This window comes from Pangasianodon hypophthalmus, chromosome 6 (assembly GCF_027358585.1).
Source record: "Pangasianodon hypophthalmus isolate fPanHyp1 chromosome 6, fPanHyp1.pri, whole genome shotgun sequence".
Classification (NCBI taxonomy): domain Eukaryota; kingdom Metazoa; phylum Chordata; class Actinopteri; order Siluriformes; family Pangasiidae; genus Pangasianodon; species Pangasianodon hypophthalmus.
The window spans coordinates 3,799,802-3,818,298 of record NC_069715.1 but is presented as its reverse complement, the minus strand read 5'-3'; the positions used below and the strand labels follow the sequence as shown (position 1 = coordinate 3,818,298).

Here is an 18,497-nt window from a genome sequence, read left to right as displayed (position 1 = left end):
CATTTCCCACATTGTGTCTCAGATTATCTAATCTCTTTTAGTCAAATTTAAGACATGTCTTTTTACTTCATATTATCATATTAGCACCCAAATTTAGCAGTACTCACACGCACACATGCACACACACACACACACACACACACACACACACACACACACACATACACTTTACTCATCTTCAAGTAAATTAAGTTACCTGTTGGTTTCTTTAGTACATGTACATGTTTTTCATGTAACGTCATAATCTTGGGTCTGAGAAAGGCTCTATATGACATTATTATTATTAGTAGTAGTAGTAGTAGTAGTAGTAGTAGTAGTAGGAGTAGTACTAGTAGTAGTGGTACTGGCACCTTTCCATTTGACCTCATAAAGCACTCAGTGCCAAAATTATAATGTCTTTATTACATAAATAGCAATTATAAACAGTAGAAACAGTTTACATGAACTTTATGTAGAGGAAAATATACAATTTATTAAGTATTAACTAGCATCATTTTAACATTTCCACCAATACACACTAGGGATATACAGTATAAGGGTACAATTTATAATATTTATTCACTTAATATTGGAAAAAGGAAGTACAGAGGAAACTATGACTGCTGAACATTGTTTTATAATTCACAAGAAAGCAGTGACAGTAGCACAGCAGATGCTAAACCTTTTCTCTATTGTATTTTCCCCATGAGAAATTTCTTGGTGTTCTTTTCTGGTCTGAGTAAAATAATGTAACATTTTGGGGCAAATATACAGATCAGGAGACCAAAACTGGAAGCTAGGATGGCAAATATCTCTACAGCAACACTGTACTTTCCCGGAGAGCTGACGTATGCTGGAACAAAGGTAATCCACACAGCACAGAAGATCAACATGCTGAAAGTGATAAATTTGGCCTCATTAAAATTGTCTGGAAGCTTCCGGACAAAGAAGGCCAGAAGGAAGCAAATGGCAGCTAACAGTCCAATGTAGCCCAAAACCAGGGAAAAGCCTGTCACTGACCCCACCATGCACTCTAAGATGATCTTTGATCCTTGAATGCTTAAGTTGCGGTGAGGAAAGGGGGGACTAAGGGACAACCATACACCACAGATAAACACCTGAATACAGGTAAAGAACAGAACACTTCCTCTTTGTTGGCCTGGTCCAAACCACTTCATAAGGGCTGCAGACCCAGGTCTAGCTGAACGAAATGCAACCAGAACCACAATGGTTTTGACCAGAATGCACGAGATGCAGAGAACAAAACTGATCCCGAAAGCTGCTTGCTGTAGCCTGCATGACCATAATGAGGGCTGACCCACAAACACCAGTGAACACAGGAAGCAGAGTTTGAGTGACAGCAAGAGCAGGAAGCTCAGCTCTGAGTTGTTGGCCTTGACGATAGGAGTCTGCCTGTAGTACACAAAAACCCCACCTACAGCTGCTGTCGTCATGGCACCACACACAGCAACAGCCATCAAGGCGATGCCCATTGTCTCACTGAAGGAGAGGTACTCAACCTCACGTGGTACACATGCAGTCCTGAGACTGTTGGACCAGAATTCTGGGGGGCAACGATAACATTCTGGTGAGCCTGTCAAAGAGATTAAAAAAATTCAGCATGTCCCATTCCTCAGTCATTTTCCAGCAATGACAATTTTAATAAAGAATGTCACACTTGTTTCTGTTTATAATACTTAACTAACCCCTAACGTGTCCCCACTAAAAAAAAAAAAAAAAAAAAAAAATCTGCACTTACACTGGCTCTGACTCCTCTACTCTTTTTACTTTGGTCCTCAATTGGTCACTCAATTAAAAACCTTGTATGGTAGCTCTACTTGTATTGCTCTCTGCTTGATTTATCGCTTTGCTTGTATTTCCTCATTTGTTAGTCACTTTGGATAAAAGTCTGCTAAATCAATAAATGTAAGTATAAATGTAAATATTACAATTGTGTTTAATGTTGTATAATGTCTGCAAAATATTTGAGGTCCTATTATGACATTTACTGTATAGCAACTAAAAACAGTCATTCCCTCACCAGCCTCTCTTTTTAATAAGACATCCTGAAGACTTTAGGCTTTACCTCTGACTGTTAGAAAGAATTGATACTGGAGACTCCTTCCATTAATGTTAAATGAACAGCTCTTTATAGAAATCTTCACCATATCACTACATATACATTTTTTAAAAAATATGTTCATGTGGACAGTCCACCATACAAGTCCTTGTTACTATAATATTGTTAATATAGTTAATATAGGTTGTTAATATAGTGATAAGATAATATAGTTATTAGAATGAGCACATTATTATAAATCTATGATTTGCCCTGCAGCCTGATCTTCTGTCCAAGCCACTGTTATAGAAAATTATTAAAATAATTATTACAGAAACCCCTTCTGACAAATTAGAATCACGAATTCAACAACACTGTAGATAATGAATAATGATTTCATACAATGTTAGGGAACGTCTGTGGTAATGAAAGAAATACTAATAAATTATTTCCTGGATTTTAGTAAAGTTAGCATATGACATGTTGTGCCCTTCTACGCAGATGATGTAAGCATTATTTAATTTTTAAGAGCAGTTTATTGTGCTAAAGGGACTTTTGATAACCTGTCACATTGCTGAATTCGCCTTCAGCACAGGGCAGGCAGTCAAAGCAGCAAACTGGCAGGCCCTTCTTTATGGCTTTGCGTGTACCTTGGGGGCATTCAGCAGTGCACACAGAGACAGGCACCTGAAATGATCAGAGAAAAAAGGCATTTAGGAACTGAAATCAAAATTGTATGCACTTTAGATTTTTGTGGTACAATTTAACCTTTGCCTATTTTCTACCTGATAAACAGTCAATAAAATTGGCCCCATTTCAAATAAATTTTTTTTAGTTTTATAACATTTTCCAACACATATAGGTTGATGATACGCACAGCCCTGTTGATGAATGACCAAATTTATGATTAGTATGGAGACTGAATAATAAAACATATGATTGCACGAAAGTATTTATTTGAACACTGCAGGCCTTTGAAATTAAACAACAAATAAATAAAAATATAAACTTTTTGTTTAGTTGTATTTATAATACAAACAAAAATTAAACAAAAATGTATTTATTTTTACTGAAAACTCTGAACTCTACAAGTGGATTTGCAATCGTGATTCTATTCTTGTAAAGGCACGGATACTGTATCTATGTCAGGATACAATTTAAAGGAAGTCTCTACACCAAATAATTCTTAAATTATTGAGAAATATATGATATAATCTTTCATGGTGCTGGCACCATCACTGACATTTATGGATTAATGCATTAATAGATTTGGCAGCTCCGGATGATTTACCTTATTTAAGTTTCCTGGCCATCTGATGGCAGATTCCTTAATGATGAGGTTAGAACCCTCCAGCCGGCCAATGAGGACATATTGCAAGGCTCCTCCAGGACCTCTCTGCCAATTCACTAAGTCATAGACAGCTGGAATCTCCCCATCTTGAAAATAAAACTTCTCTCCCAGCTGAGTTGTGAAATTGAGCAGCTTAAGGTGCTCTAAGAGCTAGGAGGACAGGAGGAAGGTGAGCTAGAAGGACTGTCTCATTTTGGATAGCGTAGAATTTTTGTCTAGAGCTTTTATATTTTAAACTTTCTGGTTTCTCTGTAACAAGCTGCATTTTCTGTCTTATTATTATTATTATTATTATTATTATTATTTTGTCTTATTAACTTAGTAACTCTTAGAAGAGAGAAAAGATGACAGGCCGGTGAGGGCAACAAATTGTTTATAGCTGCTATAATGTAAATTATAACAGGAACTAATTTGCTTCAAACATATTGCAAAACATTAAATCCAACTATAAAAACATTATGTTTCTTTCATTAATCTTTGGAAAATTGTGGTGGTATAAGAGTAACACCTTTTCAGGACAGGAAAATAATCAACTTTGGCATCATACAACTCACTCATGATAGACGGGCCTGTAACAGCAGTTCCATTTTATTCCCTGCATTTAAATCCAACTAGAAGTATCACTGATGACTTTCACCACTATTATATATGAAGCATCAGAAATAAAATATAAATTCAAAATGATATAGATGATATAAAATGTTAATAAATAACACTGCATTACCTGTTGTGTAGTGATGATGTCTGGAGATGAGCAGCCTGGGGTCACTCTGGGGTCAGAACTGTTAGGTGCAGTGCAGGCCAGCAGAGAGTGGAGTGCATATGCAGCTGCATAAACAGCCAGATACACGTTATAAGTGGCTCTTAAGTTGGAGACATCTGTTGCGCCATTCTGTACCCCCTCTAGACTCTCCTTCCCACTGCATGGCGGTAAGCCACTCTGAGAGGTTTTGTTGTGCACTGGGCTGCAGCCAAACGTCCTTTCCCATAACACTCTCAGGATTGTGTCGTGAGGATACCGGGATGGATGGAGCTCTCGTAGGTGTTTCTCAAATCCAGGAATGGGTGCACTCCTAATAGCCACTCCCAGTGTGCCTTGAGTAATGGTGTAGAGCGCAGGGTTGCTCAAGAGATGGCTACTGGTACTCCAAATCTCACTGGCCAGGAACTGACGGTCTGTCACATTTCTGCGAACCAGCTCAGTGAGGAACACCTCCACATCCATATACCATGCAAATACCATGATCACATGAGCAGATGAGCTCTGCACCATTTTCACAGCACGATCCACATCTTTTGCCAATCTCTCACGGAGAAGAGTGCTGACAAATGCTAGGCAGATGCCAGTACCTTTTGTCTCTTCCTGAAATGCCTGCACTGCCTGGAGTCCATAGTCATTGTCTGCCACTACAGCACCAACCCAGGTCCATCCAAAACGTTTGGCCATCTGGGCCATCGTGCGAGCCTGATACATGTCACTGGGGATGGTGCGAAAGAAATTGGGATACTCTCGTCTGTTGCTGAGACACACACACGTAGCCAGGTAGCTGATCTGAGCGATAAGCAGAATATATTCCCAACATATATGAACATAATGATCAAAATGATTAACAAACTCAGTATATTTAGCTCAATGACAAAATAAAAAAAATGTTTTGAAAATCTGAGCCTTTACAGAGCACCAACCACCGATTTGATCTATTGCTGCTGCCAACAATGTTGACCCATGTAAGTATCATTCTACTGTGCCAGCCTTATGTGAATTATAGGAAAAGTTATAGGAAAAACAGAGAAAAATAGAAAAAAATCTGCCATTAAAATTCTAGACATCATTGACTTAGATCCAGTATCCAAGTGTAGTTATCTACTGAAGAACAGGTGAGACTTGAGCATAAACTGTTTTTGGTAGGTGTAGTCACTAGGGTATCATGTAGGACCACCCACAGCAATCGTTAGTCTACCCATGCAAGTGATTCCCAAGTGAGGAGAGCTCCAAGAGAAGTAGAGCATCAGAATGGGGCAGACAGGTCCAAACGGCAGACCGAGTCAGGATCAGGCACTGGCATCCCAACAGGCAGCAGGAGTAACATGTATAGCTTGATAGACAGACAGAGAGATATCTACACTCTTTACCTTTATTCAGATTTAAATTCCTAAAGCAGGGGTTCTCAAACTTAGACTGGCTTGTTTTTGAGTTATTGAGGCTTGCATTAAACACATTCAATTCAAGTGACCGGATAAATATTTACAGTACTGTGAAAAAGTCAGAGACGAACCTTTCATTTTAAATCAAATGGCCATTCAGTACTTCAGTACATTCAGTACCTTTGTGGGATTTAATAAGAATAACAATAATCAACAATGATGATAGGAAAATGTATTTAACAGAAAACCATACGAAGGTCTTCAACAATAAAAAACAGTATGAAATCTGTTTTTTCTATTTTATTTGTAATATTGAACATTAACATTGATCTTCATAAATAAGTACTGCATGGCTATTTGACTGAAAGTGGATTTAATTTACTGGATATTTTAACATCATTAATTTTTGCTAAGTTGACAATGACAAAATGACAATTTGCTGCAACAGAAAGGGTGGTTTCTGACTTTTGCACAGTACTGTATAGGAAATCAATATTAAATATAATAACATATATTATGATATATAACTTATATATTATGATAGTGGTGTCTAGTGATTTCTACCACTGTAACAACATTCTAAAATCATGGCCCCCCCCTGGCTGTGCTTCATGGATGCAAGGGATCAGTGAATCACAGCCAGTTTGTCCTAGAGTGCTCAGTGTTCTCTCTATACAGTGGCTTCTTGTCTATTTATTCACCTTGCATTCTTGTTTTGCTCAACATGACACTCACCATTGGTACACGAAGTGGGCTCAGAACTCTGGACAGAATAATACACTGTGTGGAAGCAGAGTCTCCAATGATAAGTTTGGCAGGTCGGGTGGTCTCACAGGTGCCGTTCCCTCCACTGATCATGGACATGACTGCTCTCAGGCTATGAGGGTAGCGTGTGCAAGTATCCATGATACGGTAGCCCAGTCGAACCCCCGGGAGCAAAGAAGGATTTCTGTTAATCTCCTCCACAGCAAAGACAACCGCCTGAGCCCACTGCACAGGACTTTCCTGAAATCTGAGCAGACAAGCAAAGAGAGTTACTAGCTGGATGAGATTAAGTGGGGCCACACAGAGGAGAAGCATGTCAATCAATAAAAATTATTTTTCAAATGTGGTACAGCATCACCACTTTTTATTTAATATATTAAGCTATATTTTCAGTATTTGTTAAGGTTTTAGTTATAAAGGTTATCATTTATATAAAAAGTGAAGCTTGATGCATATATTAGAAAGCATTCCATACAATTAAAAGCTTACAGATTAAATGGACTAGGCTTTAGCCATGTAGACATAAAATACAGAAAGATTTTTAAGTGTAAGAACAAAGACAGAACTGATGCCAGCTATCAATAATCCTATTATTAAGGTTGGTCCTTACTGAAATACATAAAAACAAGAACATATATCTCATGCAAGTATGTGAAAACATTAAAACAACAAAGAAAAAACACAAGGAATTAATGTTTTTGAAATATATTACATAAAATGTGAAGCCTGTAAAGTTTGTAGTTCATAATTTCAGTGTGCTGGATTATTACTGTGTTGATTTTAAACTAAAAAAAAAAATTACAAACCTACACATCCTGCTCTGCTCATGTCACACTTTTAGAGAAAATAACCAGTTTGACAGTATTACACTATTACTGAAGTATGCATATCTGCAGCTGTTGGTATTGTCGGACTGCTTGAGCAAATTGCACATGTGAAAGAGACAGACATTTCTCTATGTTTGAAAACCTCGCCATGTAAGAGTCTGAATTGTCATTCACAGTAGTGCACTAGGAATGATGTACACTACATTACAGAGATTTAAAACAACACATTTATCTAAATCAGATACAGATAATGTCCCTTAAAGGTAACCAGATGCAAAATGCACACTAGAATTTAAGTCTTTACATGGCCAATTGGTATGTTTTTTTTTTTTTGTTTTTTTTTTTTTTAAATGTCTTTAGAGTGATTATGCATTGAAAAAATCATCAGTGTCCAGGTCCACCTGTGAAGAGAAATCATAAACAGACAAAATGGCATTGGTCTATTTTTTTTTGTAAATTAGTGAAGACAGGAGAAAGAATTAGAGGCAGCAACTCACTCAGAGCAGGACTCCAAGTATGGTTCTTTGGTGAAGCTCAAGTCAATGGTCGGTGGCAGCACATAGAAATTGATGAGTGCGCCAATGACGACATCTCCATCTTGAGAGAGACCCACAGTATCAAGATGCTGCGCGTGGTCCAGGTACACACACTTCGCCTCCTGAGATGTCCCCACCACATCCTCACACACTATCCATAATAATAATGCCAGCAGGGTGAGGCAGGGAGAAAGGACTACAGCAGTCATGGAATATGGTGAAGCTTTACAGCTCTGCCTTCCTCTGGCTGCACAAAGTTTCTGTAGCTATTTCTAATACCCACAAAGTCCTAAGAGATGACAAGAAAAAAACATGGACTAAAGTGTTCCAAGAGGTGCTCCAAATCTCCTTCTCCTGGGTCCAAGAATTAGAGATAACCGAGTCAACAATTAGCAATTAACACACAGCTGAGTGGTGATACAGAGGGATTCAGAGAGTGATTTGTGTTTTTATGGTTGCCCTTTTAAAGTCTTCATAATCCTTGACCTCTTAATCTCCCAGGGCATGTTGGGAGGCCCAGATGTACATTCATCAACACTGTATCTATGTAACTTCACGTGATTATGTGAGTAATATGTAATCACATGAAAAATAAACCATATGCCAGTGCTTTGTCTGTGCTGGTTCCAAACCTTTGTCATAACCGCTTCATGTTTACTACATGTTTAGTGTCTAGTTTATGCTTTTTTGCCCATGGCCTGACATTTTACCTTTTTCAGAGTATAGCCTAGCCCTTTTGTTCCTCTGCTACACTGGTTTTTCATAAAACCATGAACCTGAACCCTTTATTACTACGGGTTATACTTCCCAAAAACATCTTAAGTTAATAGTCTAACCCTTGCTTAAGTGGATAATCTGACCTGGATGCTGTAGGTTTGTATGAACTGCTGCTGTAATCATAAAAAACAGTCCTGTGCTCATCCCAAGACTCATTCACAATCTGCTCATACTGACTACCCTTTCAACACACTTAGTACTGTTTGTCTTTACTTGTCTACACCTGTATCCTGTATTATTGTATAATCTCACTATCCAGGGTCACCCAGATGAGGATGGATTTCCTTTTGAGTCCGGTTCCCTTCAAGGTTTCTTCCTCATGCCGTCCCAGGGACTTTTTCCTTGTGACGGTCACTAATGGATTGTTCATTATTGATCTAAAACTACATTCTGCAAAGCTGCTTTGTGAAAATTTCCAATTTTAAAATCCCCATACAAATATAATTGAAATGAAACACACTGATTAATTAAATGACAAACAGTACTTTATTGCATTGGTACGAAAATGCTCAGGAGCATTTTATGAGCAGAAAGAAAAAGAAAAATTGAATGCCCTTTAACACAGAAACTTAAAAATGCAACTTGTTCAATTAATAACACATACCTGAAACTGTCTCAGGCTAGTTGTGCTAGTACTGTGAAATGCTTACTTTGTAAAAGAAAGGAAATGAACAGACGATCAAGTGTAATTTTTTGCTATTTGTATCAAAACAATTACAAAAATAAAAACTTTCTCACAGGGTTTTTTCCTTGAAACTGAAGTTGTGTTTATAATCAATGAAAAAATAAAAGAAAGAGTAAGCAAAACCAGCTATGCAGGTATTTTTTCTTGTGTTGTTCTCTGATCATCAAAAGAAGTAAAAGATTTACATAAACAGGGCACAGACACCTATACCTATTATCTGTGCATAGTCATGCTGAATATGTCCACAGTTCACATGCTGCAACACAACATATCATTTTCAAATTTAAAACCCATAAGGCCTTAAATAGGGGCAAATTTGCCAAACATGTAAACGTATATACAAACACCATAGACAAATAACAAAAAGAAGTACAAGAAAAGTGACAAATTATATATTTCAGAATGGAAGCCCCTCTAATCAGTTAATAACCATTTAAAAAGGGACAAACAAAAGACCAAAAGACCAGAAGAGAAATGTCTTCAAAAAACAACCATCATTAAACTTGTTATTTCTACAATACATATTACAAACAACAACATTTAAAAGCTTGAATTGGACTAATTTGGTGTAGTGCATCTAAGACAGGAACTTGCTTGTCCAGGGTATATGGCAATATTTACACAATACTGGAAGCTTTGATTTAGATCTTTTTCAATCTCTGTACTTGTGCTTAAGAGTGCACTATTTTTCACTGAAGAGGAGCTGGCAGTATGTATTCTAAAAGCACAAGTACAGCCTTATACAGGCAAATCAGGAAGATAATAATTTCAAAGTCTTAGAAGGAAGTAGACCTCAGGCTCAGAGGGAGGACAGGAATTATGAGGAATCACAGAGTCATCAGCATAACATTGATCATGGTAGCTATAACAAATTGTCTTGCAGGATCCCTCAGGCAGGCCACGGTCCTCCAGCCCTACCTGCCCCAAGTACCCAGCAATGTATGAGCCAGTGGAATGCCTATTGATAAGTAGATTTTGAGAAGAGACTGCCTTATTGCGGAGGACCACATCAGGAGTACCCCCTGCAGGTTTTAATTTGAGTGCTTCCTGCTGCCTTTCCCGGGCACGATTGGCTATGTGACGTACACGACTCTGACTACGTGAGGAAAGCTTTCGTGACAGGAATGAAGGAGGGTCATTTGATTCCTCTGTGGAAACAATAGAATTCAATGGCACTGGTGGGAACACTGAGAGAGACTTTGGGGTAGGTTGCGACTGAGAGGGGATGGAGTGGGAGTCCACCTCATCTAAAGTCACCAGTTTACGAAGCTGTTCTGTCAGGGGGTCTGAAGCCTGTGGCTGATTGGCCCGGCCACATTTCCATTTCTTTTCTCTCATGGCAGGAGTGATGAAGCTGCGACTGATGACCTTGTATTTGCTCTGGAAGTTGCATGAGATATCCTCAGACGTTAAGTCACCCAAGCTCTTGGACTTACAAGGACTTGGAGTTGCTGGGACTGGTGATCCAACAAGGTAGATCCCTTTGTATATCTCAGAATGGGTCGGTTTCAAAGCCTGGATTTGTTGCAAGGACTTAGAATATTGCTGTGGTGGAACAAAGGTATCTCTATAGATCATATCACAATCAGACTTGTAGGAGCCATTCTGTGGTTGAGAGTTGATGTCTTGTGCCCTCAAAAGACATTCTGAGGATGAAAACCCATTCTGGAAGTGCTGTGTCTTGCAAATCATATCATTCTTGTCCCTAATCTCAAAGTGGCTGTTGCTGTAAGTGACCCCATTGGACCTACCAGGCTTAAAATATCCTGATATGGCAGCATTACTTCTGTTACATTGCTCTGTCTGGTGCTCATTGATTGGGTAGTCAAGCTGATGATTGCTGGGGACAAAAGGCTGGTGTGGGGATGAACTATGAAACAGTGACTCTGTGAGTTTATATGAATGTTTGCTCATTGAGGGGGGTATATAAGGAGAATTCTGTAGTGACTCATGATGTGATGGTACCAGAGTCAAAGTTCTATCCAAAGATTCTCCATCCACATTGACCTCTACCTCCATCAAGCTGCTGCTAGCAGAGTCATGACAGATAAGGAAACGCTCTGAGGCTGTGCTGTTTATCGAGGTGTCTTTATAATATCCATATTCCCAGTTTCTTGAAAATGCAGATGACTGGCACTCGGGCTTGTACCTTTTATCTCTATGAGATTCCCATCCACCATTCTCTTCTACTGTTCTTCCAAACGGTATCTTGGTAAGGGAGGAACCTCTGCTGCCACCTAGAGATATATACTCCAATTTCTCTAAGTTTTTGCAAATAGTCTGATCAGTAATGTCATTTGCAGAAACAGGAGAAAGCACTTGCTCATCTAGAATTGTGAAGACAGTTGATTCAGTGGTCTCAGGACTAGAAGGGAGGTGTTTTTCAACAGCCTGTTGGTCTTTTTGTGACAAGTTCTGGGTAATTTTTTGTGGGGTGCTGAAGAGTTGGTTCTTCAATGGTGGAACAGACAACTGGGGGGGTTGGGACCCCGAGGACAGATTTAAGTTACTCTGTTCAGCAGTAACTTCAAACTGACCAATGAGAGCTGATATGGACCCACATGTGTCATACTCATTGCCTAAGGACACAGCGTCAATGAGGTGAGAGAGAGCACTGTCCTGAAGTGACTTCTGATCCTGCTGGTTAAACTGATGCAATGTGGGTGGAAGCTGAGATATGGCATTTGTGCTTGAAGAGGAAGAATTTGAAGCTGCTTTGGAAGTTTTGTTACTTTTAGGAGCTTGCCTTTGGTGGACCTCACTCCGCAAACCAGTATGACAGTCAAGTTGATCCAAGAGTCTTGAATAACCTTCTGTAGGTCTTTGAGAAGGAGCTTTGGTTTGCAGGGTCAAACTATGCCCGAGGGGTTCTGTAAGGACATCAGTAATAGTCTCACCACATCCTTCTATAATGAAGTAAGAAGTTTCATCTGTTTCTACACACTCAGTGGCTCTCTGCTGGATCTGTTGTGTAGGGTGGTTATTGTCATCAGGGACTTCAGAGGTTTCAATGAGGAGATCTACAGAAGCATACCTTGGCTTCTCCAAAAACAAATCTGTGGAAAATGAAGAAAAAAGTGTCAGCAGCTGTCACTGAATTTTGAAACTTCAACAACACCAAACTCAACACAATTAACTCTGTTCACAAAGACAAATGGAATGTGCCACCACAAAGGACTGTGACAGGAGGGTTTGAGAATGAAACTATATAGACAACATCCATTTTCTGCTTATTTTCATCATGTTTCCAAAATAACCAATGTGGACCACATGATCTGATATAGCTATTTTTCCATAAAGCAAAAGTCACAGTAATCATTTCTTTAACATCAAGAAATAATAATTATATCAGAGGACAGGTGTAATACAGATGTTTTTGATGAGGCAACCAGAGTAAGGTTTATGGATTACCTGCTGGATTTCCTAGTCAGTTTTCTACTATAAAGAGGAACAATAGTAAAGACAGAACAAGATAAAAGCAAGTTAAAGTATTGAGGAGGAAAAGTGTGCCTGTCTTCAAAGCATCTGTTATCACAGAGCAATACAAGTGGCTGTAAAAATGAGCATATGGAAGAAAAGTCAGATATATGAAACATTATCACATTTGACAAAAATGTTTCAACAAATGTTTCACCTTTTCTAAGCACAACATAATCTGGAGAAATATGCTTCATCAGTTGTAATAAACCTTCTATTTTCTGTTACTGGTTTGGCATCAGCCATTGCCTGAACACAACTTTTAGACCTATAAGTAGTGGTAACTCTAGAATCTTTGTACTATCTCTTTTATTAGTTAATGCATCTTTGATGGTTAATTCACCATGGTAGGGGCACATGAACAGGGGTGCTGCCCCACTAGAACCTGAAAGTGTAAATGCCATTTTAATTATTACTGTTGTAATAATCATGTTGGTAAATTAAATGTGATAAATTCTTCAAAAACATTAAGGGGCTTGATAGGGTATTGAGTGTAACTGCTGATGTTTACTGTGTAAGTGTGCAGTTCTGGCTGCACAGCAAGTCTGCATGGTGTTTGCTACACTTTTGAGGTGCTTTAGTCCAAACATATATGCAAAGCCTGACCATTTCAACTCTGACCAGGATAAAGCCATTACTGAAAATGAATGAATGAATTGAATGGCCTTCAATCAACTATCAGTTGTAATACAAATATGCATCCATGCTGCCCCTTGGCAGATAAGATTTGACAGCCCTGTCACAACTGTGTTGTAGTTTAAGTAGGTTCAGTACATGGTGGAGAAAGCTTATGTTGTTATGTTGATTATTGTGTGTGTGTCTCCAGTGCCTGGACATTGGTTACAAAGCTCACCAATTATAGTGCCGGCACCAGTGTCGGGTCCGTCTTGCTCAGAGGAGGATACAGTAAGCCGGCCCTGTAGAAGCCTCTCCAGAGGCATGGAGGCTGGCCGGTGCTGGAGACCCATCCTGGGACCCACTGTCTTCTCCAAAGCTTGATGCTTGAGATCCCCATTGCTGCTTTCCTCCTTGTCTAATGAAGTTTCAGACAGTACCATTTTGGTCTTCTTGCGTCCCTTGGCAGGGGCACTAGCTGTCCTACGCAGCAGGTGGTTACTCAAAGAGCGTTTACGTGGTAGAACACCAAACTGTGTGTCCACGGAGCACTTGGAGCCCTTGCTGAACAGACCCCGGAAACCACGTAACTGACGACCCTGAGGGGAAGAACACAAGGCCAAGATTATTTATACCAGTTAAACATAAGGTGGATTATATGCCATATGTGCAGTGTTTTAAACCTACAGTATTTATATGCACACACACACACACACACACACACACACAAACAGTAATCAGCACAGCTGGACACACATGAAATAACATCACACAGGTATGGAGAATAAAATTCAAAAGGTAAACATTTTCATCATTTGAGAAAAGGTGTTGTGCTTCAGTTTGCAAGAATGTTTATTTAGAGGATTTGAACAGAGAATTAAGGTTCAATTTCTCTCTTTTTTTTTAGCTACTCTCCATGACCCACAGATGGCGCCATAATACACTCACAAACAAGCCACACAGTGACATTTTAACACATAAGGCAACTAAAACTGAATGCTATAGATTTAGTCTATGTTTATACTACATAACAGACACAACACGAAATAAGACATGGCAGTAGAGCTCACACATGGAACAATGCAGTGTGCAGTACCATGCAGTACCATGCAGTGTCATGCAGCACACTCAGTATACTAATGGTACCTTGTTAGCTCCTAGAAAGTGCAATATGGTATAGCTGGGATTGAGGACTAGGGGACTCCACTGGAAAGTAGAAAGGTAATAGATGGCACAAAGCCCAACCTTCCTTAATATATTAACAGTGAACATTACAATTGCAATTTTATGTTTAGGATTCTTTTTCTATAACAGCACAACTCAAAGCATTCTATTCCTTTTATACCAAAGCATTTTGTTAACAATTAAAATGTTTCCTTTAACCATGAAACAAGTTAGTTTACATTTTCCCTCAACACTCCCTCAACAGCTATTTTTCTCACTCTTGAAGTTAATCAGACAAAAAATGTTACAGAGAATTTGCAAAGCATTAACTCCTCTGTCCTGAAGACTTTCATGGCAACAAAAAAACTTACTGTAACAAAGTGCTGACAATAGACTCCTTCCATAAATGTTAAATAAATATCTCCTTACAGAAATTTCACCATATTAATGACTAGATGTTGCTCTTTGTTAAATAACAACTTTTGAATCCATTTATTATTAATCTTAGATTATGTGCAGCCATACATGTCCCTGTCAGTGCTGCTGTTAAGGAAAATTAATCAACACTATTTGACCAATCAGATTCAAGAATTCAACAGCGCCATTAAGACATTATTCATTATATACGAATAGACATTATTCATGAATAGGTCTATTTTATGTGTGTACAAATTGTCTTTCTACTTCTCAGTTAACACGTAATTCAATTCCAAATTAATTTTTATACTCCTTTAAATTAGATTGTTTGACCATTTATAAATTCATGTCAATATTATCGTTACTTTACTTGTGATAACTGTGTTGTTAAAGAAATGACAGCTTGGATGACAGACTATCTAACTAAGCTGTGCTCTTGTCACATGGCTTTTTAATTAAACCTCAACAGTTCTGAAAATTCTGGCAAAAACGAAAACCTTCTGTCACCAGTTGGACACCAACCAGCAGCCACATAATGGAGTGTTAATCCTAGATAGACTTTGTTAAACATGTACTGTTAAAGGTAAAGAATGTTAGTTAGAATGATATTCAGTTCAAAACAGAATAAGGTAGACCAGGGAAAAAGCAACTTGGTGATATGGGTCATGAACTCACCTTGCCATAGATATCATGCACTGAGATATGGACAAAGATGGATGCCTCCATCATCCCTTCCAGATAGACATGTCTATAACCTGTAACATGGCACAAAGAGCAAGGGACTGAGTTTGTTCAAGATTTCTAATAAAATATTGCGACTTCCCAAAAACAGTTTGTGTCTCACCCTTGCTTCAGTGCATAATCTAGATACCTGAATTCTGTAGATTTGTACATTAGAGCTGTTGCTGTAATCATAAAGACTGTTCTGTGCTCATCCCTCATGACTCTTATTTAACAACATTTCAACACACTTAGTACTGTTTGTCTTTATTCCCTTACACTTGTATACTGTAATGATTGATAATCTCACTATCCAGGGTCACCCAGAAGAGGATGTGTTTCTTTCTCACCTCTGGCTTACTTATAAATATATCCGGAATTCTGTAAAGCTGCTTAATCATAATGTCTGTTGGTAAAGTGATAGACAAATAAAATGGATCACAAAAGTATACACTATGCTCCATCCTATATTAGATTTTGAATGAAGAGTATTTAATACCAGCCAAACACTAACTAATAATAAAGTCTACATTTCACAACCTGGAAGTGAGGAAGTGTTTTACAGGTACACGTTATTACCTGCCAGTACCCGATGTTCTGTTACTTCTTTCACACACTCCTCCTTGACACCGCAGCATCCATTTAACACAACATTTCATCCTGTCTCACACAAAGCCAAGTCCATACGCAGCCTTTCTTGTTGTCTCTCATGCAGTGGGATTTGTTTCATTCAAGTAAAGGGAACAATGGCATTCTAATCCAATTCGCTCTCCCCATCCACCTGCCATCCCCAAGACAGCCTGTCTAAGTAACTGTACTATGACATGTTTTTGTTATCACTATGGTGCAGAAGAGGCTTGAGTTCTCTTTTCTCACCTGGCATGAGGCTGGTGAAGGCAACTGTCCTCTGGCCCACAAAGTCTCGCCCAATAGGATCATGATCCCATACCAGAAAACGTACTAGTGCAATCTCAGGCATGTGCAGAGTGAACGATAGGGTTTCCTCCCACACCGGGTTAAACCCTGCAATAAGAAGCACACAGCAAGATAGTAAAATACACGAATACAGTATATACCTTACTGAACACACACACAAAACCATGTAAAATAATGTACACCTATAGACAATCAGCCTCTGACATCAATAAAGTAGAGTCCATTATCACTGATAATCCTTTGTAGATGCAATTTACTGAGATACTAATTAGATACAGAGTCAAGCCACCATTAATCAGGGCCATAAACCAGTGTTCCATATCCTTAGGGGTAGTTACAAGTAAAAAAAAAAAAAAAAAATTTTTAATAAGCCAAAAAATTACAGATGTGAGGTCATATGAATAATATGTGATCACAAAAAAGTAACATGAAAATAAATGAATCGTGTAAAAAAAAAAATCACAAGTAATCACTGACCACAACAGTAATAAGCAAGAACAGAATTATATCTTTTTTAGTCCAGATGGAATCTTATTTCTTTTTGTACTTAGTGTCAGTAGGTGCTGCCAGAAAAAAAATGATTTTACCATTATCATCAACAACTCGGGTCTGTTCTTTACAGCAGTCCACTGGAAGACCAATGATCTCCACCTCCACAAAGGGGTCAATAATCTGAGAGGAAAAAGAAAAGAAAACCACAATCATTTCAGACATTCCACAGTACTACTGTGAATTATGGGTAATGCGATGTTTGTGAGCTGACCTCCCCTCGATCACCCAGCATGGAGTCAGGTGGTTTAGGAAGCTGCTGCCCACTGATGATTTTCAGTACCAGCTGTTTTTTAGGATATGCTGGAAGAGGGTCATCGCTGTACGGATTAAAGGAACCTGGAATGCATTAAGAGACAGAAATATTTTTTTAAAAAGTCAGCAAAATTCACATTTATACAATTACCCAAAATGTAGTCAGCCAGGACATGTTTGTTATCTGAAGTTTGCTTCATTAGTTTTGTACATGGCTAAAGTCGCTCACGAGTAATGGAAGTCTGCCTCACCCAAAATCCAGTTCATCAGCAGTTCTGACTGTAGTTCTGGCTACAAGGTTTATATTAAGGCACTCATTCTAATATGTTAATGTTTCTATAAGAAAAACTTACACAGGTTTTGGTGAAGTTTTCTGTAAGCGAGTATATATTTTACTTATAATTTATGGAAGGAGTCTCCAGTGGGAGCGCTTTGTAATAGTCAGAGGTAAAGCTGTAACATTAAGTTTTCCAACACCGGAAAGTCTTCAAGAGAGTTATCACTTTCAGGTTTCTCCATAACATGACAAGCCACAGAGTAGTGAAACAGAGTGGTGATTTTTGTGATTTCTGATGTCTGAAAACAAATTTGTAACACAGTTAACTCTGAATCAATTAGCATGTTTCCTTTTAAATATATTTGTTCATACCATTGCACATGGGTGGGGGTTTCAAGACATAGCCACTTCCTCCATTCACCATGAACTTCGCCCTGTTCAGCTGCATCATTCTGCCTTCTGTCTGGTAGTTCAGGGCCACTTGGGGAAAGAAAACCACAATAACACTTATTTATATATTCTTCCTTCATTTATTTATTCCCTTGGGTTATTATTTTTCTGCATGGCCTTAAATCACCTGCAAGAGCAACATGGTGAAAGGTTTCATTTCCTGTTCTGATGGGTTAAAATGTAAAATTTACACAAACCCAGAGAAGACGATGGAGAACACAGCTGCAATTTCTTTCAGTCCAATTTACACAGATTTATTACTCCGAGAGTACAGAACAGACACACTCGTCTGTCTACACATCTTCACTTTTGATTCCTAGCCCTTATCTTTCTGTCTCACTCACTGCCTCCAGCTGTCACTCTATCCATCTCTTTTGTTCTAAGACCTCACATTAATTCTGTACTTTCATTCACATGTATTCTGGGTGCCTTAAAATGCACTCATCGATCTTTTTATTCTCTCTTTTTCTCGTCCTCTCCATCCAGCCTGATGTTCAGTATTTGGATTAAGGA

The 18,497-nt window shown here is 38.6% G+C and overlaps 2 protein-coding genes across 7 annotated transcripts in view; both read right to left on the bottom strand.

Moving 5' to 3' along the window:
• Nucleotides 1-668: 668 nt before the first annotated feature.
• LOC113534759 (extracellular calcium-sensing receptor) lies at nucleotides 669-8,792 on the bottom strand. The gene is made up of 6 exons (XM_053235035.1): nucleotides 7,624-8,792; nucleotides 6,270-6,546; nucleotides 4,114-4,941; nucleotides 3,330-3,539; nucleotides 2,602-2,725; nucleotides 669-1,573 (listed from the first exon to the last, which is right to left on the bottom strand). Exons 1-6 carry the CDS (start codon nucleotides 7,869-7,871, stop codon nucleotides 669-671), a joined length of 2,592 nt encoding a protein of 863 aa, XP_053091010.1. The 5' UTR covers nucleotides 7,872-8,792.
• A 119-nt stretch (nucleotides 8,793-8,911) lies between these two features.
• plch1 (phospholipase C, eta 1) overlaps nucleotides 8,912-18,497 on the bottom strand; it is a 79,025-nt gene continuing 69,439 nt past the window's right edge. For 4 of the 6 annotated variants that reach the window (XM_053235029.1, XM_053235030.1, XM_053235031.1 and 1 more), the window contains 8 exons: nucleotides 17,907-18,014; nucleotides 17,217-17,341; nucleotides 17,041-17,125; nucleotides 16,394-16,540; nucleotides 15,473-15,552; nucleotides 14,363-14,422; nucleotides 13,455-13,815; nucleotides 8,912-12,180 (listed from right to left, as the gene is read on the bottom strand). In XM_053235029.1, the coding sequence (XP_053091004.1) occupies nucleotides 9,893-12,180; nucleotides 13,455-13,815; nucleotides 14,363-14,422; nucleotides 15,473-15,552; nucleotides 16,394-16,540; nucleotides 17,041-17,125; nucleotides 17,217-17,341; nucleotides 17,907-18,014 (3,254 nt within the window). In that variant the 3' untranslated portion in view covers nucleotides 8,912-9,892. Of the gene's footprint in view, nucleotides 12,181-12,535; nucleotides 12,563-13,454; nucleotides 13,816-14,362; nucleotides 14,423-15,472; nucleotides 15,553-16,393; nucleotides 16,541-17,040; nucleotides 17,126-17,216; nucleotides 17,342-17,906; nucleotides 18,015-18,497 lie in introns of all 6 variants that reach the window. The other 2 variants (XM_053235033.1, XM_053235032.1) reach the window with 2 other exon arrangements.